This window comes from Centruroides vittatus, unplaced genomic scaffold, assembly GCF_030686945.1.
Source record: "Centruroides vittatus isolate TY-2023 unplaced genomic scaffold, ASM3068694v2 contig_1776, whole genome shotgun sequence".
Classification (NCBI taxonomy): domain Eukaryota; kingdom Metazoa; phylum Arthropoda; class Arachnida; order Scorpiones; family Buthidae; genus Centruroides; species Centruroides vittatus.
Window position 1 is genome coordinate 811347 of NW_027121087.1, and position 27079 is coordinate 838425.

The 27079-nt window shown below is 25.1% G+C and overlaps 1 protein-coding gene and 1 long non-coding RNA gene across 2 annotated transcripts in view; one reads left to right on the forward strand and one right to left on the reverse strand.

Annotated features, from left to right (window-relative positions):
- LOC136969289 (hypoxia-inducible factor 1-alpha-like) overlaps positions 1-27079 on the forward strand; it is a 102335-nt gene that overhangs the window by 69247 nt on the left and 6009 nt on the right. The window contains exons 7-13 of the mRNA XM_067263401.1: positions 638-785; positions 14033-14223; positions 14407-14496; positions 19681-19898; positions 21082-21231; positions 23532-23674; positions 24819-25417. Of these exons, the coding sequence (XP_067119502.1) occupies positions 638-785; positions 14033-14223; positions 14407-14496; positions 19681-19898; positions 21082-21231; positions 23532-23674; positions 24819-25417 (1539 nt within the window). The remainder of the gene's footprint in view (positions 1-637; positions 786-14032; positions 14224-14406; positions 14497-19680; positions 19899-21081; positions 21232-23531; positions 23675-24818; positions 25418-27079) is intronic.
- LOC136969290 (uncharacterized) lies at positions 7271-22352 on the reverse strand. The gene is made up of 2 exons (XR_010879800.1): positions 22254-22352; positions 7271-7463 (listed from the first exon to the last, which is right to left on the reverse strand). It is a non-coding gene; the product is annotated as an uncharacterized lncRNA (long non-coding RNA).

The window sequence follows — 27079 nt, forward strand, 5'->3', positions numbered from 1 at the left end:
TTGGTTTTTATAATAACTTTCTATTTATTTTCATAATATATTTTGAATTATTTCTAATTAAAGATGTATAATTTTAATAATTTCAACATATTTTAAAATTTTAAATTAAAAAAAAATGTTACAACATAAAAATTAAGAAAGGTTTAAAATTTAATTAGAAAAGATATTAAAATAATATATTATTGTTTGAAAAATATTTTCGTTTTAAGTTTATAACATGCACAGACACAGTAAATAAGCCATGACCTATGATCTTGTAATATTTAATACAATGAGATAACAGCTACTTTATTGGCTCTCTTTAAAGGATGCTGCATTTTAATAGATGTTACCTTGAAGTGATCAGTTTTTATAGTAAATATCCAGTAATAATATCCTAAGTAAAATTAACTATTATAATTAAGCATAATTATTTTTTGCACATACTTATTATAGAAAAATAAATGATACTGTATTATAAAATTAAATACATTTTTATTTAAATTATTGCATATACTTTTATTTATTATAAATTAAGTAATGATCATTTAATGTATTATGCATTTTCTGAATTTGATATTATTTTGTAACTGTTTAGTTTAATTAAAATTTTCAATAATTATATAATTAAAAATGTTAATTTTTAACTATATTACAGTATTTTCTAAAGGACAGTGTGAAACTGAATACTATCGCTTCTTGGCTAAACATGGTGGTTATGTTTGGATACTAACTCAAGCTACACTTATCTATGAAAACAATTCTTCCAAACCCCAATGTGTTGTTTGTGTTAATTATGTTTTGAGGTAAGAATAATTAGAAATATATCTACAATAAATTTTATTATAAAGGAATAAAACAATACAACTTCATTAATGTTTACGTGAAAAATAGTCACTTTTCTCGAAAAATTACAATTTTAAATAATGAAAAGAAATTTCTCAAACTTTATTATAAAATTTTTTTCGATAGATTAATAACAAATTTTGAATAATTCTTAATTTTCTGAATAACGTTACTGTTGTTGCTGTAAAAAAATTGAATTTCAAAATAAAATTTGTAAGATAGGTTATAACATTCATTTAAAAAGTTTTTTACCAGAAGTTTAGATCCTCTTACTTTGCATTTGAAAGTTATTTAATATTCAAGACATTGCTCTGATGTTTTATATGCAATAGGTTAATTTTAAAATATTCAAAATTTAAAATAAATTCTATTATAGATATTTAAAAATATTTGTATAATGAGAAGTGACAAGCTTAACATGGCATACTTTTGTCTCTATTCTTAGTAAGTGATTAGAATACTGCCAGATGCTCAAATGCATTCTGAGCATTATCTCTTGGCAGTCATCAATATAGATAAGAAGTTATTTCTAATGCTTTAATAAACATCGATTTCAAATAATTTCGAATAAAAACATGTATAAATTGTCATAATAAAATCTATTCATTTTTAAATAAATTTGAAAAATCTTGTTTTGAGGAAAGAAAATTTTGTGAAATTTTAAAAGAATTACCTAATTGTGATAGATTATTGAATTAATCTTTCGGCATGCATTAATTTATTATATTTTTATTGTAATAAATTAATAATTCTATTCAAAAATTTTTAATAATTTATTTCCTTTTTAATAAGATTAAAGTTTTTAGTTGAACTATCATTAAATATATATATATATATATAATATCAAAATCACTTTTTTTTGTTATTTAGTCTTCAAATGTATAATGAGATGTAAATTAATAATTTTAATTAAGAAAATTTTTATCTTATTGAAAGTTTGGTTTTAAAACTAGAAAAATAATATTAAAACTTTATATATTTTTTTCTTTCCTCTTTTATTCAGTTAGAAACTAACTGAATAAAAGATGAAAAATTTGCCTAGTGTTTAAGTTCGTCACTACATTGTGTCTGTGTAAGAAAATATAAAACACGGGGAGATATAAAACACCAGAGGTGGGGAAAAAAACTTCATATGTTTTTAATTATTCATAAATTTAAACTTTTAAACTATTTTAAAATTGAATATAATTTGTAAATATTTATTTTAATAAAACATGTGGAGTTCCTCTATGATGATTTGAATGTAATACATAGAAAAAAAAAAATAAGTGAAAAGTGCATAGAAAGTATCAGATATTATGGAAAAAAGTTCATAATGAATGTTGAATTTTATTATAAACTATAACTCAATGAATATTTCTATTGTCTCAAAAAAGTGCTATAATTTTGAATCTAATTTTATTCTGAAACCAAAAATTTCTTTGGTTTAATTACTAAAATTTTATTCACAAAATTGGAAATTTCTGTATAAAACTGTATATACGTGGTACGATCCAAAAGTTCGGGGACTGCAACATTTCGACTTTACCATGGTAGAATCACCGTACACCTTTCTTAGCAATTTTAAAGTCTCCATAGGTGTTTTACCTAAACGCTGACAAAATTTAATGTTGGAGGTTGTTCTTGAAACTCCACTTTTATTACGTCGCGGAACAAAGGTAACCATCTCCGGAAAAAAACAGCAGCGCTCGCGGTTTAATCACATGACGTGGGTGAAATTAACCTGAACACGTAGAGGTGGTTTGGTAGAATCCATTTCATACGCTGTAACTTCAAATACATGCTTTTGTTGTCATAGATTACTGCAGTCCCCGAACTTTCGGATCGTACCACATATAAGTAGCATCAGTTGATATGTAAAAAATATGTAGGAATTATAATAAGTTTAGAGTTTACATTTATCAAAGTTTTAGTTCTTTAATTTAATTATTGACAATATAATAACTTATTTTAAATAGGTAATTTTCTCCAAGATCTAATTCATGTTTATAATTAGATAGTGTTGAAAAAAATGGATTATTTATATTTTTGTACTTGTAAAAAAATTTTCACATTCTACCTTCATTTATTATAAATGATAAAGTAAACTGAAGTAAATTTATATATTTATATTTGTATTAAAATATTCAGTTTTTCATAATCTCTTGTGTTTTCCTACATCTGGGTGTTTTTATGTTTAAACAGAGAATTGAAGTAATTTATTTATTCATATGAAAGTACTAGACAGCATTAAATTAAATAATTTAATTGAAAATTTTGTCTGCATTAACATCTTAAGAATAAGAAAAATACAAATAATTATGTTTACAATCATTGCTTAATAAAAGCAATGTAAATGGAAATGCAATATTCTTTTTCCGTATTCCTTTTCACAGTTCAGAATATTTCCATTACTATAAGCAGTGCTATTATAAATTAAATTACAGCTAAAAACAAATAAATTACAAAGTAATTTTAATTCTATTTTTAAATTGACAAAAGTTTGTTAATACAACTGATAAAAGTTGAAAAATGAAATAAATTTATCTTTGAATTTTAGTTTAATTTATAAATTTTATACATCAAAATGTTTTAAATTACTTATAATCTTTAGTGATTAGCTATTTAAAAATGTATGTACAGTACATTTTTAAGACAAATTCAGTCAAAATTCAAATGAATTTAACACAGAAATTGATAAATTTATAGAAAGTTTCTTACAAGTGCAAAAATTTTAGTGATTTGGCTGGCATTTTCATTTTAAGTAGTCATTTACTTATCAAATACTTACAGGTCTTAAAATGAAAATGCCAGCCAAATCACTCTAAAATTTTGCAACTAGTAAAAATATATTTGCAAATTTAAGTTTTGGCATTAGAGTATCATACATTTAATTTTTTCTTTCATTCTATTTCATATAAAATAGTTTTTAAAGATATTAGTAATTATTAAATAAAAAAGCATTTTTATTTATTTGTTATAATTTATTATTTTAAATATATAAAAAGGTTGATTAATTAGTATAAAATATATAATTATACATTATAATCATATATGACTGGCTTTCAAATCTTAATTTCACAAATAGTATAAACTTAATAATCATGACATTAGGACCAGATTATCACATAATTAATTAGTTTTCTACAAGTTTAAATGGAGTAGTTGAATATTAATTTTAGTTTGTTATCTCGTATTATATAGTATTAACAATCATAAATAGATAAACAACATTATGTAAAAATAATGAAAAATGACAATAAAGATAATTAAGTTTTCCTCTGACATTGGTCACTCTAGTAAAATTAAAGAAAAACTATGTTAAACATTGTTATGTGAAACTATTTTACAAATTTTAACTTTCCCAAATTAATTTCTCTGTCATATCAATAATAATTGTTCATGTTTGTCTATTTTTTCTGCTATTTTATTTTTATTGCTAAAATAATTCAAATATAAGACTGTGATTTTCCATTTTAACAAGAATACAGAATGATTATTTGACTGAGCATTGAAATAGTTTACTCCAAATAATCTTTTTTTATATTATTGTTTTGTTATTCTTGTATTGTTTTTTCCCCAATTTTATTTTATCACACATTGTTTTTTTAACTAATTGGAATTGTTGTGATGGGGGGACAAATATTGCCTACAAGACATTGCCAAATTTAATGTAATAAATAAAATACTTTGATTCCAAAGATGACCACATTTAAATCAATAATTTGATATATTTTATTTAATTGGAAATTGAAACTTAGTCATGAAATGAAACTTAGTTATTGACAGATAAATTTAAATAGTAAATAGAATATACAGTATATAATGAAGTGAATAATCCTGAAGTTATGAAATTAAATATTGTCAGTGATATTTGTGAGGACCGGGTTTAATCCGGCCCAAAATCTCTTTTTGTTGTTGTTCAAATCCCCTCGTGGGAAATTGAAAAAAAGGTTGAAATTCAAAGGATGTGCAGCCTTCCGCCATCGAAAAGCACTTCCTTTCTCTCCGGATCCAAACTCTTAGTCACGGAGATTGAATCATCAGCGATTCACCAACTATCGCGATTGGTGATCAAAGATAACGTGACCTGTAGTATATAAGGGGGGAAAAGGCTGATAACGGGGTCGCTGAAGGTCCGAATAAGACGCACATCCTGTCTGATCCGAATCGAAGGCTGAAACTCCGAGGACTCCAAAGCCCGCCTGAGACAAGCCGCCACGACCAACCCTCCTGCCAACCTCGACGACTGGAGAATGACCGATCCTCCTGCTTATCCATACGATTACAGCCGATACATCCTAGGAAGAGGTATGACCCCAAAATTTGTAAAATCTCTCTCTCCTCCAGTTAGGAACCAGAATTTGTAAATCTCTCTCTCTAGCACGTCCAGTTAGGAAACCGGACGTGCTAGAGAGGAGTGATTCTCTGTATTTTGTTTGTCTGTCTAAATAAATTGTTGTTTGTTTTAACCATGGTTCCGTTTATTCGAATATCGCCTTAAACTTATCGACGAACCCACACGCTTCCTCCACTTGACCTGACAATTAATTACCCAATCCTGACAAGTCGGGATATCATTAAATTTTAGCCATCTGCGACAGTGGGGTGGGTCTTGCCGACCTGTTCGCCGAAAAAAAGGAGGTACGACTCCATCCTACCTCCCGGCGTTCCCACATATTTTAGTTCAGTCTTTGCTTAAATATTATAAAAATAATTGCATATAAGTTATTTTTAAAAAAAAATTTGCATTTTATTATGTTTGGGATTCAAAGTTTTTAGTTTTTTTCCTACACTTAAAATTTCTATTATTAAAAAATAATTATAATAATAATAATATCTTTTACATTAAATAAATTTTTATGAATTCATTTTAATTTTATCAGAATTTTTGAATTAGAAAATTCAATATTTTTAATTTATATAACATAGGACCAGAAATAATAATACAAGCCATAGTAAAATGATTCAGCATCAAAATATAAAATTTAAAAAGATGCTTTCTCATTTCAGTCTTCTATAATATACAATAAAACTTCAAAAGTATGCAAAATAAAGAAATGAAATAAATAAAATAATTTTTATCCTTTGTAAAGGATGTCTTTTCTATAAGACAATCAGTTATGGATATATCTGAAATATATTTTATTCCATTTATAAACTTTTAATATAAACAGTTTACATTTAAATAATGTATTTATCATTGTATCTATTATGTATATTTTTTTCTTTTTAATTTAAATATCTATGTTTCAAATAACATTATATGGTAGTATATATGTGAATATGGTTGAATAAGAAATTGAAATGGCCTTTGAAATAGATAAGATTAAATTAACTATTGCATATTTATAATTTTTGCAAAAATTTAAAAAAAAATCTAATTCTTATTCAATTAAACTAATTAAATGATTATATTTTGTATCAGAAATAAAAAACTTTATAATACAAGCAGAAATAAAGATACTAAGCACACCTCATCACAATTTTCCAGCAATTAAATTTAATAAAAACAAATGACTATTGATACAAGCAGAAATACTAAATATTAAAAACATTTATTTAACATTAAAACTCCCTGAATCTAATGTCTTTTTTATTATTTTAAGCAAGAAAAGAAAACCAAACTGTGAAGTGATTTTTTTTCTAATTATATTTCATGATCTTTTAAAGTCTCATAGTATCTTAAATGTTTAACATTTAAGATACTATGAGACTTTAAAAAGTACAGTACATCTATTACATGAAACTGAAATGCAAAGTCTTACTAAACATTATACTTTTTAATGTTGAAGAATCTTGCTTAACTTATACTACTATTTCTGGCGCACACTATATAAATAAAGTGTGCTTTATTTAAATAAAAAAAAATATATTATTCTGCAGCAGTTTCATATTGTCGTTCATATTAACTAACAGTTATTTTACTAATTATGAATTTATTAATTTTATTTCATCATATTTCAAAAGTGAAACTATTTTTGAATATAAGTCATAAATTTAGATCACAAATAATTGATTTTATTAATGAAAATTTTAAAACCTAGTGTTTAAACACTAGGTTTTAAATAAATTAAAAATTTAGAAAATTTAAATTAAAAGAATTTTTTATGTTTATTTTAAAAAATATAATTAACTTCCTAAGCTGTCTTAGTGTGCAATGAATGAAAAATAGGTTTGGCTATAATTGATGAAAAGTAATTATTATTATTATAAGAGACTCAGTAAGTCAAATTTTCTTAACTTGAAATTCTTGTTAACTTTAATTTTATTTTTTGTCTGAACTTAACTCCTATAGACTCAATACATTTCTATAGGATAAGGTCTGGAAACTTTATTTAACATGTAATTTTGTGTGCTTTCTTTTTCATTTTCAAGGGAACAGACAATATTATCATAAAATTGAAGATTAGTATTGCATACCTGGATCATTCAAAAATTTCTTGGAATGAAATAGAAAAAATGGTTTATATATTTCTGAAATTATTTTTATTTTTCAATATAGTCTCTCATATTATCAATACACTTTGTCCAGTGATGCTCTAAAGACATTATTCCATCCCTGAAGTGTGATTATGGAAGTTCTGCAAAATAACCATTTACTGCTGCTATCACTTTTCATTTTTGAAGAAAATTTCTTTCCAACAATTTTTTCAGATCTGGAAATAGATAAAAATTAAAATGGTGCTAAATCAGGTGAATAAGACACGTGTGGCAGAGAATTATACTTTAATTTTTTGAATTTTCAATTATGAAAACACTTCTGTAAACAGCAGCATTGTCTTGGTGAAAAACTTTGACTTTTCATTGGCTTTTTTTCTGTGCTAATCCTAGTATCTTTTCGTAAACATTTTTGTCTAATTGGCCCAAAAGGTTAGCATAGTGTAAAATAATAACTTTTCTGTTATTATTTTACACTTTGGAAGAATCTATTAAAATAATTTTTTTTAGCATCTCATAAAACCAATGCCAAGAATTTTCTTGCAGGTGGAACTGTCTTTGCCTTCTTTAGTACTGAGCATCTAGATTTTATCCATTGTTTTGACTGCTTCTTTGTTTCTGGTGTGTAGGGTAGACCCAAATCTCATCTGCGTGTAACAAATATATTCACAAAATCATTTGTATTTTTCTTGAAACAGTCTAGTCAGGGGTGGCGAACCTATTGCATGCATACCCAAAGTAGCATATAAGAAATCATCTGGCACGTAACAAATCATACAATTTTGATTTATCATCTGTCTTTCAATCATTCTTTTGGATTATCACCTGATTATCCTTTTTTTTAATCAGCTTTTTTACATTTCTTGTAATTAAACCATATTCATTCATTTTTTAAAATATCATTATTTGAAGTGTAACACTTTGGCACACACAAACATCTTTAAACTACGTATGCTTACTATATGGCATGTGGGCTCAAAAAGATTTGCTATCCCTGGTCTAGACACACTGAAAATTTGAGCATGAATGCATTTTTGTTCAATTGTTAACAAACATGGCATCCATATTGTGGATAGTTTTTTCATATGTAACTCTTCAGTCAAAATATGAAATGCCAATCCATCTGAGATACTTACAGCTTTAGTTGTGTCAAATATATCTTTACTATAATTGTTAATCTTGCAAAATTATGTCATAAACTTTGTTAATGATTTCTGGTGTTGATGCGCTATTAGATATCTGAAAACATCTATTGCAAGAATCATCTTTTAGGCTTTTGCAACTACATTTAAATTCAGTAGTCCATTTGGAAATGGATGAAAATGAAGGAACAGAGACTCCTAAAGTATTTTTCATATCTGTAAGAATTTCTGTTGCCAATAAATCTTTTTACACACAAACTGGCTAATCAAATTTATGGGTTTGTCTATATGTATCACCTAAATTGGGACTGAATATTCATTCTGTATAAATTTCATTTTTCTCACTGATAATGATAATTTAATTAGTTTATTGACCATATCTGAAGTAGCTAGGTCTCTTTGTTCACCATTTCTAAAGACTTTGTCAATAGCAGAAAAAATATCCATCATAAAAGACTGAAGGAAAGCAAAAAGAAAAAATCAAAAATTAAAAAAGAAGATTTTAGAAAGCTTCAATGAAGAACAGAATCAGACAGAACAGAAAAGAAAGCATAAATATGAGTATCCAGATGCTGAAATGTGCACGCTGTGAAGTGGTTTTTATAGTGTAGTGACAAGAATATTCCTGTCAGTGGAACATTTCTTAGAGGAAAAAAACTGAATAATTTGGATAACAAGTAGGACATGTCAGACTCAAATTAAGCAGTGGTTTGCTGGATAAATTTAAGAGGCATGGAATAGTTTTTAATAAAATATGTGATAAAAGTACAGAAGTGTGAGAGGAGGATTGTGCAATGTGATTGAAAAGTTTACCAGAAATTATAATTTTGTCATTCTGTGACATTGAGAGGATGTTATATTTTGTAGTTTTGGAGCCTTGGCGGCCTGCTGGACTTGCAGATTGGCATAACAAGCAGGGTAAAACAATGTCAGTTTCTATGACAAGTTTATCATAGATTCTGTTGTCCTGTTAAAGATGAAGATACATCAAATTCTTAACAGGAAACAAACATATATCCTTAACTAGTTTCAATAGGCAGCATTATCTTTCATTATCTCATATATTAGTTCATTACCTTTATGTAAAACATCTACATGGGCCAATTGTGTTATATTATTATATTATGTGAAATAAAGGCTTTTATGAAAGCATTTACACTGTTTCCTTTCACCTTATCTATTCTTAATGTATGTATATCACACATATTTGTATGTTCTGGCATGTTTTTAATGATATTTAGATTTTATGTAGTCTATGATGTAACCTTTTTTCACTGATTCCTTGGAAAATGTTAAATCAAGTTTTTACTATAATGTATTAAGTCTATCTACATTGTTTATATTATATATTTATAATCTCATTAAAATACTTGTTTCTATTACATAATTTTATTAATTCTAAAATATTTCTTGCTCTTCCACTTCAAGTTATCAAGAGTCTACTGTATATTCACACCACAAAACATAACCATTTACTATGCAGTACATATTTATTAATCTAACATTCTTCTTAATAGATCTTCAAGAGATCAAAGTAGATTGAAAACATTAGATTAATAAATGTTTACTGCATAGTAAATGGTTATAATGGTTACATTATATTTAATGCTGGTACAGTTACAGAAAGGATTGTTGTATTATTAAATAACATTTTATAACAATATTAATTTCAAATACACAATGATATCAACTAAAAAATTCTTATGTATAATTAATATATGTAAGAAATAATAATAAAATTTAGTATATTGTTATTAAGAGTTTAAAAAATTTCATATAATTTATTAAAAAGAATTTCAAATAATTATTTAATACAATGGATACTTCAGTATCTTTGTTAATTTTTTACTCATTAATAAGAAAACATTTGAATCAAAAGAATATATCTCTTCATGATTTTATATGTTTATTTTCAATATAAAAATGAATGAAACTTGATGCTTATGTATTTTCATAGTTACATAATACTATATCAGAAATAATTTTAAATGAAAGTATTAAATTAACTATAAAACTTCTTTTAAAAAAGGAAATTTTATAGTTGTTTGAAAATTTCAAATTATTATTATGTTAGGTACTGTATTCTAAGTATAATAATTCAATGAATTGAAGTAGCTGGCTTGAGATAAAGGATTAAAAGAATTAGTAAAATCTTCAAAATTTTTGTATAAAGGATCTTTCAGATATGATGTCCACACTTTGGGAGGAAGATATGTACAAATTTTGTAATGAGATGGGAGAGTGTTAGTGTTGATAGAATGATGTCCTAAAGATACTCAAAAATTTTCCTATTTGAAATAACTTTTTTTTTCCAAAATTATTATCAGAAATATTTTTTATCAATAGTCACACAGTAAGTTCTTATTTATTTAAATAGTTGAACTTTAGCAGAAGCATTGTAGTACTAAATATGTTCTGTTGTAAGCAGTGTAGAAGAACTTTTAATATGAAAGAATAATGCTGCCAACTTAACCTTTACAAATTACAGATAAAGATACAACTGAAAGATAAATCAGTCTATAATATATATTATCTTTAGTCTAGGAGTTACTTCTTCTGCGGTAAATCGGTGAATTTTATTTTTTTTTCTTTTGCCTCTTTTTAAAATTAGCGTCACCTTGACAGGAAGTATGAATAAATTTATGTACTGTAGATCTGTTTTACAGAAATGCTTGATTTTAATATAAGTGGGTAGTAGATCAAATGTTACACCAGCATGTCTAAATATTGATGACAAAATGTGACAGGTAGGGGATAGGTAGACAAAAAGAATTTAAAATTGGTGACGTCATATTTGAATGACTCATAAGCAGTCTTAAATAAAGTAATTCATTAACAAGTAGCATACAAGCCCAGTAACAAATTAAATTTGTATGCCTTAAACTTTTTAAATTCTTCTAATTCTTGATTTTTTAAGTTTTAAATACAGTCATTTGAAATAAGTAAATTTATTTTGAATACATAAATTTAAGTTAAATAAATAGTAATTAAAAAAAGGTTTTTAAATTAGTCTTCTTCATTTTTGTTTTTTTGAATGCATTGCTCTTTCACCAATCCAAACTCCTGTTTAGTCTGAACTTTTTCTGCTAGTTGCTCCAGCCAAAAACAAGAAGTCAAAGATTATTTTTTAAAATTTTGATAAATTTGTAAAATTTATATGTACTACACAATTTAATATAAATGTATGTCCCAAATCCAATGAAAAGTTTTTCTAGATAGCCTAGTTGTTTTTGTCTAGATATAGCACTTTTTGACTTTTATTTCTTTATATGTAATTTATTAATCTGAACAGTCATCATATAATAATTAGTTCAGATTAGCAAGATTATGCTGTAAATGTATTATCAATATACTTAGCGTTTACCTAAGGTTATATTTAATATAATTTTACTATATATGAAATACTATAGTAGTAATGTTTTTAAAATTATGTGGATAAACTCCTTTTATTTGAATAATATTTAACAGTTTATTTAGTATTAAAACAGAATCATGCTTTAAGATCTTTTGCTGTTAGCATTATTCATGTTAGAGTATGGTTTTTTTCATATTTCATTAAGATATTTAATGAAATTGTACTTTCTACTTCTACTAACAAATATTCATTTTTCTATTAATGATTATAATAATTCTAATGGATAAAAATTATATAGTCATGTAATATTAACAATGAAATAAGAAAATTATAAATTCTGAAATTTTTTAAACAAAAAATTTAATTACTAGAGAATTAATGAGCAAATGTAATGATACAATTTAAAAAAAAAGCAGAGAAGTAAAAAATTTAAAAAAGTAATAATGTTCTCTCATTAAAATGCAAATATTTCTTCTGATAAATATTAAAAATTTTTCACAAAACTAATATGTTAACTTAGAGAATATGAGAACTTACAATTATTGTCTTTACATGCATGATAATTTTTATCTATTATTATTAATTTTCATTTTTCATAGAAAAGTAAGGATAAACTTTTATTTTAAATTATATAATAAATAGAACGATAAATATCAAACAAACAGCCAGATTCCTACATCAGGCTATTAAAGCTAAATAATTACCAAGAAATTTGATGGGAGGTAATCTTCCAAGCTTCGATCTGTATTTAAAAAGAGACGGTAGCCTGATAGCTTGCCTCCTGCCGAATTGCTTAGTAATTATTTAGTCTTAAACAGCCAAATTACTCTATCAGGCTCTTATTTGATATTTGGAATAATTATTGGGTTTTTTGTATTTTTTTATTATATAAATAAAATTATATCTAAAGATATTTAAAATACTTTTTAATGTATGATTTGAAAATGAACAGTTTTTTTCTTCATACAAAAATTTTAAAGAATTACACAAATCATAATAATATGCTTATATCAATCATCTGAATATAGTAATTTAATAAATTAATGGAGTAACAGGCAATACATAATTCAAAGTAATTTTACATTTTTGTTGTCTAACCAGCAATGATGTAATCAATATTGTTTAAACTTATAATAAGTTACATCATTCAACTACAATACCCTCAAAAGAAAATTCTAGTATTTACAAGCACTTTGCTTAACTTTGAACATTTATCAAGTGAGTGAGAATTTTCACAATATCTTCATTTTATGTTGTTATATGGTATTTATTTAATTATGATGATTACTTTTACACCAATATAAATATCATGGAAAGATATAAGAAAAAATATAATGTTATCTACTAAATATACTTAAATATACTTTAGTAGATATAAAAAAATGTATTTTTTTGTATTAAATGTACAAAAGTTATAAGTGTAAGTTTATAGATAAAGTCCATAAGCTCTGTAGTGATTTAAAAAATTTGTATATTTATAAAATTTAGTACAATGTTTAAATTTTATTGTTTTAAGGTAGTTAAGATCTAAGATTTTATTCTGCTTAATCATAACATAAAATAGCGTAAAATCTTATAATAAAACATTGGATGCAAAGCAGTTCTTGTTATAGATAGTATTTATTTTTCTATATTTAACTAATTTTAACTTAATATAAGCAGTTTATTAGTATCTACACTTAATTTATCAAAATAGATTTGTATTGGAAAAATTAAAATATAATAATAAATTAAGTTATAAAAAAAATAAAAGCTTGTTTAACTATAAGTTTTAATTAAAAAAAAAATACAAATTAGAAAATAAAATTAGCAAAATTATATCTTAAATAAAAACTTTCGCATTAATTTCAAATAAGAATTCTATTTTAATGATAGCAATTACATTTATTGATTCATTGCACATACACTATCTTTGTCAGTTATGTCATAAGAATATGCTTAGTCAAGAGTTTGGTTAACTATTGTGATGGAGCATTGTATTAGCTTGAATTATGATCTGGCACAAGAATGAAACAGCAAAAATATTTGAATGGCGAAATAAATGATAAGAACAATTGTCTGTGTACTTTTAATAATTATATAACATTTAAAAAAATATATTTCTAATGTTTTTGTTAAATAAATTTTATAATTTATATTTTTAGTTTGACCTAGTTTTTTTTCTAATATAAGAAAAAATTACTTTTTAAAGTATAGAACAGGTTTCCAAAGTATTTATTTAGAAAAGTGTTTTAGTTGAGAAATTTTCTTTAATACAATGCATCTAAAACAAAATATTATCTGATTTCAGTGGCACAGTAAATAAAGATGAAATTGTATCTACGGAACAAGTAAAGTGCCAAGAACAGAAAGTAACTGTCCAACCCACCACTAACGTATCTTCCGGGCCTCAAATCAGCACCAAAAGTATTTTTGCTCCTCGTACTGCAGACATGAATAAAGGTTTTCTCACATTTATAGATGATAAGAGTGGTTTGACAGGTAAGGTTAAGTCAGATTTGTTATAAAACCATTTTATTAACGCACACTTGTTTTAAACAGAATTTAAATTCTGTTTAAAACAAGTGTTTTGACAAAACAAAATTCTGTTTTGATAATTTAAATTAACATATTAAATAATTAGTTTAAATTTAATTTTCACTTTGCTGTTTACATTTCTTTCAGTACTGAAAGATGAACCTGAAGATTTGACTCACTTAGCTCCACAGGCAGGTGATGTCTGCATTCCATTGGACATGTCTACTTTAACACCAGGTAAATAAGATTTTTTCATTTCTTATTTTAGAATAATAATTTTATATATTAATATTTTAAATATTTTTTGATTTCTTTCTGTTTTTGGATTTCTATAATATACACATTATATTATATTGCTGTGAATATTTTATTTTTCTATTTTATATTTGCAATATCAAGAAATTTAAAAGTTCGATAAATATAATATAATTCTCAAAATTAAATCCTCATAAATCTGGACAATAAACAAATATAACACACCTTTTAGTACACCGTTGTGCTGGTGAAGTAATGTGAATTGATATATATATATATATTTGCAATATCAAGAAATTTATATATATATATACTCTTCTGCTGGACTCATAATATAATAAGCTTCTGAGTTTCTTGAAAAATAATAGAAAATTAAAAATTTACAGTAGATATAGCATAAACAAAGCATATGTAACATCTCATCATTTCATTTAAAAAATTAAAAATTAATTTTTGAAGACAGTCTGTTGAAGTAGGAATCACCATTTATTCTATTTCAAGGTTCCAGAATACACTTTTGACAATCGATCTTTCTTTGTAGGCTGCTTGATGGCCAAGTATAAGCTGCAGTCTCCAAGTAGGAATCACAATTTATTCCTACCTCAACAGACTGTGTCTTCAAAAATTAATTTTTAAGTTTATAAATTTTAAATTTAATTACCATCCAGCATTATACTACAAGACATTATTACATTTTTTTAATGTAGTAATAAAATTAAAATACCATATTGTACACTGATATTAAATGCTATAATGATTAATTGTACTGTACATTACATGCAGTACATTGTTGTAGAAATTGTAAATGGGATAATTAGGATTTTCATTTAATTAAACACAGCAAGTTACTTGTGATCTTTATAATAGTTTATTGTCATATTAATCACTTATAATAATACAACATAATATAAAATTAATTTTTTTTAAATTTACTACAGTGAACTATAGTATGATACAAATTCTTGTCGGTATTTATGGTCTAATGAAATGTCACTTTTTGTTTACAACCGATGATTACATTTGATTTATTGAAAAAGATTTATATTTCTTTTTTAAAAACTACAGTTTGAATGACAGCTTTTTGTTGTTATTTAAAAATTTTCAGATATTTCCATTCTAATCTTTATACCAAAAATTCACTGTATGAAATGTTATCTATATTCTTTATATATAAAACAATAGATTTTAAATACATTACTTAAATCTGTGAGGAAATTTATCATAAAACATTAACCAAAATGTTACCTATGGTTCCAAAATGGTAAGGTGACCAACTATTTTTTGTTCAAAAAGAGTACACTTTGCCGTACACACTACGCATGCGTCAAGACTGTCAAGCATGCTGTACATACTGCACATCAAAGATCAGCCTGGGGATTACGTACACAAATATTGGAGAGATAGATATGTCCATCTCTTTTCACAAATGTAATTTTGACGTTGTTAGAAAAAGAGGTCTGTAGTATCTATCTATCTCTCCAGGTACATAATATGGCCTCTCAATTGTGCTGGAAACGGCAGCCATATGTGCGCACGAAATTCAAATCACTGTCAAACTCGTGTCTGGTGTTTGCCCTGTCCTCTGACGTGCCGGAAACGGCAAGCAATATGCGCGCGTGAAATTCAAATCGCTGTCAAAATAATTTTAAATATTTAATTAATAAAATTGAAATAAAATAATCTAAAAAATGTTTTAGAAATACAAATGAGTATAAAATTATACAAATGAGTACTTTCAGAGTACAGGATTTGAAAAGAGTACGGTTTGTGAAAAAAGAGTACAAAACTCAGTAAATGAGTACAGTTGGTCACCTTAAAAATGGCGGCTCGTCTCTGATTCCAACAAATACAAGAAAGGAAACAGTGGAGACGCACGTTCTAACCTAACCTAACCTATTCTAATAAATTACCATAATTATTACCAACAAAATTATTAGAATAGGTTAGGTTAGAACGTGCGTCCCCACTGTTTCCTTTCTTCTATTTGCTGGAATCAGAGACGAGCTGCCATTTTGGAACCATAGGTAACATCAACCAACATTTTTATTGGAAATTCAGACTATAAATGAAAAGTAATTATTGTTAACTAATTAGAATAATTTTAATATTATTATAAATTAATTAAAAATAGAAGTTATTGTATTTTTATAGAAAGAAATGTAATTTTAAGGTTTATAAAAACATTGTTAATTTATTAATAGTTAATATTTTTATTTTTCAATCTTGCACTATTTTAAGTGAGAAAGGTGGTGTGCTGCTTGTTATATACTAAAGTTGGAATCTACTCTCCTGACTTAAAAGTTCATAAAACAATGTGTAAACTTTGAAATCATGTAAAGATTTAGTTAATGAAAATAGATTACATGTATTTTTAAAATTACATAATTTATAACAAATAAATAAGTTAATAAATCTAAAAACATGCTAATTTACTTCATTTTTTTATTTATAATTATAAAAATATAAATTTTATTCATGTATCAATATTGTATTTTTAAACTACAGATTTATGATAGTTCTTGTTTGATACACTTTTTCAAAATTACTTTAATTTTTGTATTGATATATCAATAGTTAGCTTTACATTAAGCAAGCAAAATATTGATATTTGTAAAAATTAAATAAACTTCAAAATTTTGCAATATTTTTAGTAATGTTTAACATAAAAATTCTAATAAACAATGAATGCCACCTGGATTTTAATCAGTCTATAATATGGCTAAGACCCCACGCACATTACAGACTAAATTATCATACGATAGTTTAGTCAAATTGGAATGTATACTGCTACAACTAAACTGTTTGGTTGGTGGTGGGCGTGCAGACTAGCCAATAGCTAGTTGTTCGATTGCTTTAGTCGATAAGCTGCACTTCGATTGAACGCTTGTGTTTTGACAAAAATGTTGTGGAGAAGAGGTGCTATTATTGCCCTTATTATAAAACAAAGGAGAAAAATTTTAAGAAAAGAAGCCCAAGAGTATTGGGTACATCCAATATATAATGATAGGTTATTGCGAGGAAAGTGTAGTGAGTAATGTACCGGTAAAGATCGGTCTCACAATTGGTGAGGAAAAGTAAGGGCCGTACAAGAAATGACACGTAAATACTAAGAAGGAAATGCTAAATTTTATAAATATGAACAAAAAACGTATAACATTCAAAATCACTAGTATATTAATTACAAAATAAACAAAAACCCGCTTATTCTAACAGTATATATACAATATGTAACACTGATGTGTACATGCTGGACTGACTAAATACGTTGAATATCATTCGTACAGAACAAAGACCTCACAACAGATCGGCGTACTACACACACTAATAGGTTGTCCTCCTTATCGTAATTCTCACAGCCACCTTGATTACGCTATCAGTAGGCTTGCCTTGTGGATGCACACCAGTTATCTCACGACCTCAGTCCAGTCACTATCCGTCCTTCCCCGCTTATCTTCTATGTCCGAGCTTCTCACTCCTATATCCGTCCGCTGGCGTGTTTCCTCTTACCTCGGCCAAGTCCCAGGAAGCAAAAAGGGTACTCCTGCACGTTAGACACACCTTTTTATAACGCTTCGCCATCCGGGGCTTTTGGTCAGTCACACGAGTTGCCACAAACGGAGGTACGCGACAACGGAAAATTTTACAAAAATAACGCGACAATGTATTTTACAAAAAAAAAACGCGACAATATATGGCTCCCAAGCAGGGCCGATCCCGATACGCGAGAAAAATAAAGAAAAAAAAAATGTACATATACAAAATAGTGATGGAGCACTACAAATGTTTTACATGCTGCATTCTAAACTACTAGACTATCTGAAAAAGTTTTTTGCTTTTTATAGAATGAGCATAACCAGTTTTAACGAACTTGTTAAATTAATTGGACCAGCCATAACAAAAGGGGATACAGCCAACTAAATAGTCTACAATAGTCTGCATGCTAGCATTGTCCGCCATACTGTTTAAAGTATGCTAGCAGCATATCTCCAACTATCTGCCGACTGCCAATAGTTGACAAACTATTGAGTTTGAAGGGAATCATACTACCATTAAACTTTATTATCGACCAATTTCAAACTGTTTGAGTGTGCACACTTGCACATGTTTTCATGTAATTTAAAGACTGATCAAACTATTGGCTGATCGAAAAGTCTGTAATGTGTGCGGGCTAAACATCTATATTTGTAAGCAAGATTGTGGATTTGAGTCTCACTTCAGATTGTTCTTTTCTTTCAGGATGTTCTAAATTAATTTTTTTTATTTTTAATTATTAAATTTAATACAAGGTTGGACTGTCTTTAGTCCAAATCATGTAATATTTTTATGATTAATTAACCATATTGTAACTCAATTCAAATCCAGTGTCACTGTTTAAGTCAGGTTGATTTTTTATATAATTATAAAAATGTTATCAATAAATTTATAACTTTGTAAAATCCATCTAATTATAAAAACTCTGAATGTATTTTTACAGTTTAATTATTTTATCATTTTTTTATACAAAACTAGTCTAACAAATTTTTATTCTACAGAAATAAGAATGATTTTCTTATAATTAACTTAATTCAAATCATTTTAATGATCAGAAGTAAAATTGAAATAATTATATAATCTAAAATATTCATGCTACAAAATTTTTCACTAAAATCTACTTTAAATTCTTATAAAATAAATTAATGAATATTATATAATAGTTTCATTGAAAAGTATATTTGTAAATTCTAATAAAATTATTTTATAAAACTTTTTCAAGTATTAAAAAGTTGATTTATATGTAATCAAACTTAACTGTTAAGAAAATATATTATATACTTTAAAAATAAAGTGTAATTGCAACTTCCTTGAAAATTTTAAAATATTTAATTTTTTTATATCAATTGAAAGATGTCAAAAAAAAAATATTATTTCCGCTGGGATTAATCATAACATTTACATAAATTCATTAATTTATAATTGTTGAATATCAATCAGCATTTGTTGTTTCACTGTTCAACAATTAATGAAATCGAATTCTATATTTATTAATAAAATATTTTATTAATATTTAGTTTTTAGTTTAATATTATTTTATTAGTTTGTTACACATTGTTTTTAAATTACAGCTTATAAATTGAAAACTAATAATCTTTTCCAAATAATAATTAACTGTATTTCTAATTTTTCCAGATATGCTTAATGATGTGCTGTTTTCTGAAGCTTATGGTGATTGCAAACTCACTCCAGATTATGGATTGCTTTCTGATGATCCATGTTTCTCTGTGGGAAGCAATAATAGTAGTAATTTAAGTAGTCCTTTAACTAATGATCCATTTCTTAGTTACAGAGAGGATTCTCTATCATCACCAGATTCTTGTGGTACATCATCAGATTTGTCATTATCAAAGGTATTTTATTCATTTTTGTTTATAAATTAATATTAAAATAATCATTACTTAAAATAAGATTATTATTTTTTAGTAATATTATAAAATTAATTTCAAAGTCCTCTATAATTTAATTTTATAATTACAAAAGTTTTGACTGATAAATATTACAATATTCATATATATAATAAATACAACTTGCACAATAATTATTTCAAATATCAAATGAACAGCCAGATTCTTTATCAGTCTATAAGGCAGCTTGCCTCCTGCTAAATTGCTTGGTAATTATTTAACCTTATAGTCCAAAAAAGAATCTGGCTGTTCATTTGGTATTGCAATTTTAATTAAAGAAATTGGACAAAAAATTCTGTTTTTTGGAACTAATGCAAATTAAATAAATAAATACACTCTGAAGCACTTTTAGATTTTAATAAATGCTTATCTTGACAGAGAGGCTATCTAACCACAAACTTAGTCTTATTTTATTCTTTTATTAATCTGCAATATTCATATTTATTTAAAGATGTTTAATTAAAATTTTACATAAATCTTTTAAGTATTTCTAATAAAATCATTAATACAAAAATTTAAATTTTTTTTTCTAGTAATTGAATGTAAAATGTATACTTTATGAGTATGTTATGAAATTAAAATCATTAAATTTTTAATGGAATTCTTTCTTTTCTTAAAGAATTTATTAAATTTTATGTGTAACGTAAATATAAAGTGAACATTTATCAATAATAAGGAAATATATGAAGATGAAATTTAATCATTCAGTTTAAATATTATCTTTCTTTTACACCAAAACAATTAAAAAGCTTTACCTATTATAATAAGAGTTTAACAGTTAACAATTAATTTTTATTACATCTACAATTGTACTGTAATTCTATCAGAATTAAACATATCTGTTTTGAAGTCAAAATTGTAAATATATTTTTATAGTAATTACATATGTTGTCCAACAATGATAGGCAGAATTTTGAAATGAAAATTCTGCTAATCATCACAATGTAGTTTGCATCATCAGCAGTGCATTAATTATATGAAAATACATGTTGATTTAGATTTCTAGTATTACCAAACTACATTCTTTATTCAGTTGTTTTATATCTTTATATTAAACTAATTCATACATTTAGAAACCCTTTCTTTTTTTCATAGAATGTATTTAATATAAATATGTCCATATTTTTAGAGTGGCAGCATAACTGATCTCCAAAGTAGTAAATCAAATACCCCTGATTTGCCAAGTTTAGAGAGTCCTGTAGATAGATTTGCAAATCTTGACCTTAAACTTGATAGTTCAGCAATCATCTCAAGTGGAAAAAATGATTTATCATTAGGGGTAAGATGATTTAATTATTTCTTTATCTTTTTATTTAATTAATTAGATTAAACCTGCATACAGTATATTAATTTAGCAAATGACTTAATTTGTATAAAAATAAATGATAGAAGTTAAGCCCAAATTCCATAGTCGGTCAGAAGTCTAACTTTCCAGATTATTTTAATGCTGTATCTAAGTTAATTACACGATGTGGATGGTGAGCCTAACAATGTTGTGTTAAGATTAATTATTAATATTATGTCATATTTGGCTTATCTTTATAAGCCAAATTATATTATTTAATTAACTTAAAATGTAGCCCAAAAATAATCCATTGATTTAAATTTGTATAACCACTTATTATGGCTTTTTTACTATATAATATATAATCTGTTAAGGAAATGGAAGTTATTAAAATGTATGAAACTAACAACTTTAGTATCAGAAGTTTTACAATATAAATGTTTAAACTAAAAGATACATTTTAATTAACTGAAGATATATTGAACTTAAATATTATTTTAACATTATGTTAAATTAATATGATTACTTTAACATAATGTTAAAATAATGTTTAAATTATATGATGATATTCATATAGTATAATATTGATAGCAAACAATAAAACTGAATAATGAAACTTTCAAAAATAATTATTTTAAAAAATTGATAGCATTTTGAATTTTGAATCTGCTCAAATTTTGCAAATAACTCTTCAATATAATTGTATAAAATTTTCTTTTATTTACACTATAATTCTGTTTCTATTATATTGTTATTTTAAAATTTTGTTGTGATCAAGAGTTTTACCTAATTGTTATTTTTAATTTTAGTTTTTAAATATATAAAAGATTAGTTTAAGAAAAAAATATATAAAATTAAGAATAAATAAAAATATTCACTTAATATACTGAACAATAAGTTAAAAATATTTGACTAATAAAAGAATAAAGTAAGAAAATACATTACAGAAGTAATATCCATAAAATTAACTTTTAAATTATAACTTTAAAAATTCATTTGAAACCAGGTGAACTCACCTCGGGAACACAAAAAGTCTCACAGCAAGTCGACTTTTAATTTGAGGCTTTTTTTCTACTTCAGTATGTAAAAATTGTTTCTCTGGTGGTAGCACAATGTAAAAGTATATGATAAATTCCTGAGTTGGGTGAAAAAAGAACAGGTTATGAACACACACTGTTAATCATTTTTAATGTTCTTCTATTATACAGAATTTTTAATTATATATTTGTCTTTGGATCTTGTCATCAATTAAATTTATGAATTTATTTTTATTATATAAATTAATTCTAATCTATATTTATTTCCATAATTAGTGTAGAATTAAAAATATTACAAATTCTTTAGCCAAAGTGTCCAAATGAAGGCTATATAGTCAAAGTACATTTGTAAGGAATAAAATAAAATTTTTAAATTTAGTGGTGTGTGTATTGTCTGTGGTGTTCTTGAAAACCATTATCAGCTATTCCTATTCCATATATAGAAATAACTTCAGGAAAAAAAAAGAAAATACAAAAATATATTTAATTTTTCACGTTATGTTACATTTGAGATGCAAGAATTTTGATATATTTTTTAAATTATTGTATTGTTTCAAAATTAAAATTTTCAATCCTCTCTTTAGAAGAATAATATGTTAAATTAACCGGAATTTATATAATAATAGAATTTAAATAATTTTTTGATTATTTTAATATTGTTTTTCAAAAGATAAAATTTTTAGTTTTATTTTTAATTTAAATGTTTTTAAAAGGTTATATAAAATAGTTTAATTAGACTAATAAATTACTTAATCTTAAATTGAAAAATTTTTTTAATATATTATTTTAAAATTTATTTAAATTTCTTAATATTTTTTTATAAGTGAGAAATAAAATTGTAATTAGTACTAACCGTAGAAAAATTAGCTATGAAAAATGTAAATAATGACTAATTTCGGAAGTTTTATCTCTTACAAAAGAAATTAATAAATATGTTTAACTTAAATTATTCTACATTTCTTGTATTGTTTTGAATATATTTGAACCACTGACAATGCTTATTTAATACAAAAATATAATTTATAACATTAATTACTTAAAAAATTTTTATTAAAATTATTATTGAATAATTTAATGTAATAAATATTTGTTTTATGTAGACCCATAAAGTTTTAAATAGATACATTAAGCTTTAATTCAGTTTCTTGCAATGGCTAAAAGCTGTATAAGATGTTTATATATGGATTTTCATAATGTATTTATTTAAAAATAAAATATTATGTTTACTAATTGTATGATGATATTATATTTATTTAGGATGATTTTGATATGCATATGAGAGGGACATATATGTCAATGAGTTCAGATGATTTTCCATTATTAAGCCCTTCTAATTCTGTAATGTGGGGACCACAAGATTCTCCAAGTAGTAGTCCTATTAGGCATTCACTAAACCACAGGTAAAATTTAAAATTTATTTTTCTGATACGTAAAAAGTTGTTTTAAAGCTAAACAGTTGCCATAATTAATCAGGCTTAGCTGTTTATATATGTGTAAAAAGTTGTTTTCAGAGGTTGAAAGTTTATGCATATTATCTCAAAGAGATTGTTAAATATTTAATAGTTACCCAAAAATGAGCTATAATTTGGTTAATTAAGCAATTAATGATTTGATGACGTGACATTTCAGATATAAATATTGAATCATTTGACAACACTAATTGAATTGGGTCATTTTACATGTTATTAATTTAAATTCAGATATGTTTGGAAAAATAATAGTCTAGAATGAAATATGTAATTTCTAAATCTCATTGAAAGTAATCAATAATAATCAAACACTATTTCATAAAATTAAAAATACAGTATTAAAAATATTATTAATTTACTGTATTAGTACCTTTTGCTTTCTCTAATACTGGTGATTTCATCAATAAAATGTATTCCACCTTACTGATGAAGCCTCTGAAGTGCATTTAATAAATTTTGTTTTAATATTATATTATCGATTTTGTGAAAAAGTATTTGAACATTATAATTTAAAATGTAATTCAAGCTATGTTGCCAAACTCATGCCTGTTAACATAGTGATTGGTTTGATGGAAATAAATAATCCTTATTGTAATATACTATTTCAACTGAGAAGGTTTAGATAGCATAGCTTATGTATACTCACGTTTATGTATCGGATAAGATTTGCAAGTTCATATCTTTCTATAAGATATTTGCTTTTTCAAATTTTCTAAATGTAATTAAATTAAATATATTACTAACTGTTAAATAATTTTATATTATAGATATTTAAAGTTACTAATATTTAATTTGTCAAATTGTTACAATATAATTTTTTGTGAATCATTAAAATTTAATATTAATTCAAAGTAATCGTATTGCTAATATTTATATATGTTATGTAAACGTTATAAATACATTATAAATATAAGTTTTTAAATAATCTAAAATCAAAATGTTCTTTACAATGTGTATTCTTTAATAGAAGTATAACTTTAAAATTATTTTTAAAATTTAAAAAAATAAATGTAATATTTTATGTTAAAAATGCTTTTAGAGATAAAATATAATTTTGAATTGTTTTTTTTTAAAGCCCTATCAGAATGGAGGATTCACATTTGTTATCAAATTCACTGCCTTCAACAATTGCTAAATCAAGTTTAGCAGCTCTCTTACAATCTGATGTTCGGAAAGAACGCACAAACCATTCAGTTTCTGAAAAACAGAAATACAATGAGAAAAATAATAGGTGGCACCAAGTATCATCTGATAAAGGAGGAGGGAAACCAGGAAATAAAAATAACAATAATAATTATTTGCCTGTAAGACGGGGATTTGAAAGTGGTGGACGAATTGTTGTTCTTGATGACAGATCAAATAGAAAAGATCTTCCTGTAAATCGGCATTATAATAAAAACAGTGATGCAGGAAGACAGCAAAATGGTGTTACAACTAATGGTGATTCATTACATTCTCGTTCCATTAAATCGTTAAGCATGACATCACAAAAATCAGTAAATGGCACATCTAAATTACCAACTCATGGAACAGGTATTGCAACTGGACCCATTGAACAAAAACAACCATTCCCTTCGCCGCCAGATCCACCTCCAAAACGTAGCAATTGTAATTTATCCGGACCACCAGACAGCCCTAAGAGAATGAGGATTGAAAGTGGGCTTTTTCGTCCTGGTAAGATTACTTATTGATTTTACTTAACGTTCTGTTATTAAGTACATTCCCAATTCTATTATAAAGTAAACTATCAATTACAATTCTTTTCTTATTAATTTTAAAAATTAGTTAAGAAACACACAGGACTATTCATCTAAAATAGATAAAACTTTATTAATTACATTTAATTTTGAAATTAAATTTACCATATATTATATTATAATATATATACTGCCTCAAAAATAAGTCATCCAATTTAAAAAATATTTATGTAAAAAGTTGAATTTTACCATTTAAGTTGTTAGTAAATTTAAAATCAATTACTATTATTAAAATTTAAGATTTTGTGATCATTAAAACAATACTTTGGCCAGTTGCACAAGTTACCATATAAACTACAGAATGTAAGTTACTACCTGTGGAATAAATTTGACCTTGTCACTAATCTAAAGAATAAGCTATGCTTATTGTTTCTTCAACTTGTCAGATAGCTATCAGCCAGTTAGCTAAAATATTCTTATTGCACAGTTGATTTACTGAGAGCAATAATGAGACAAAGGAGCAAAAAATGAGTAAGCAAAAGCATGAGAAGGATTGGAATATATATATCAATATAAATTAGGAAATTTGGTGGATTTTGTCTATAATATTTTGATATAATTACTTTATATTAAAATAATTAATAATTTCACATTATAAAGTAAGATTCACTTTACAACATTATAAGATCTGATCTTTCTTTAAAATATTTTGCCAATTTTAAAATAAATGTCCTTTAAATATTCTAAATAAAGATGGCCAACCATCTCAATTCTGATGTGGACAATTTTATTTCCTTGCTAATCTACTAATCTACAGAATAAATTTTAACCATCCAAAATTAATTGATTAACTTACTCAGCAGTTTACCCCAAAGATTTACATTCGTGTAATGTGTCAAGTGTAATTATGTAGATTAAAGTGTATTTAATCTTGAGATTAAAACTCATGAAAGCTGCCCTTAAAGTAAATTGATTTTAGTTTAATTCTAAATAATAGATAATTAAAGACTAATAAAGCAAATATTTATAACAATAAGTTAAGAGCAAAATATTCTTTTATTTAAATGTTTAGGGACTAAATGGTATATAAATAAAGATTATATGATGTAAAATTTTTATGTATAGTTTTTAAAATATCTTGTTATTGATATGTCGCAGCAAATATTACAGTTATTATTCTGATCATTTATAATAAAAAAATATAATAGAAAGTCATGAAACATATTTTATCTTTTTATCTGCTATTCTGAGCATAATAAAAAACTTACCTAGTGCACAATCCATTAATTATACTGTTAAATTCAGAATGTGTAAAGGTGTTAGTGAATCTTTCAATTGTGTGATGTCATTTGGCAGCCTTTTTTATTAAAAAAAGATTGCCAAAGGACATTATAAAGGACATAAGAAAAAATAGAAGTACAAAAACGTCCTCCATGTCATACAGGCAAAATCTTTACTGTCAAGTCATAAGTTTTAATTATCTGTTTTTTTTAATGAAGTTGTCTATCTAAAAGAGATTTTAAATCATTTATTTGTCTATTTTCAAAGTACAAGCAATGGTGATTTGGCAAAATGATTTCTGTCCATTATCAAAGTACTCAAAATATTACAAAAAAATAAGAAAATACATTATCACATT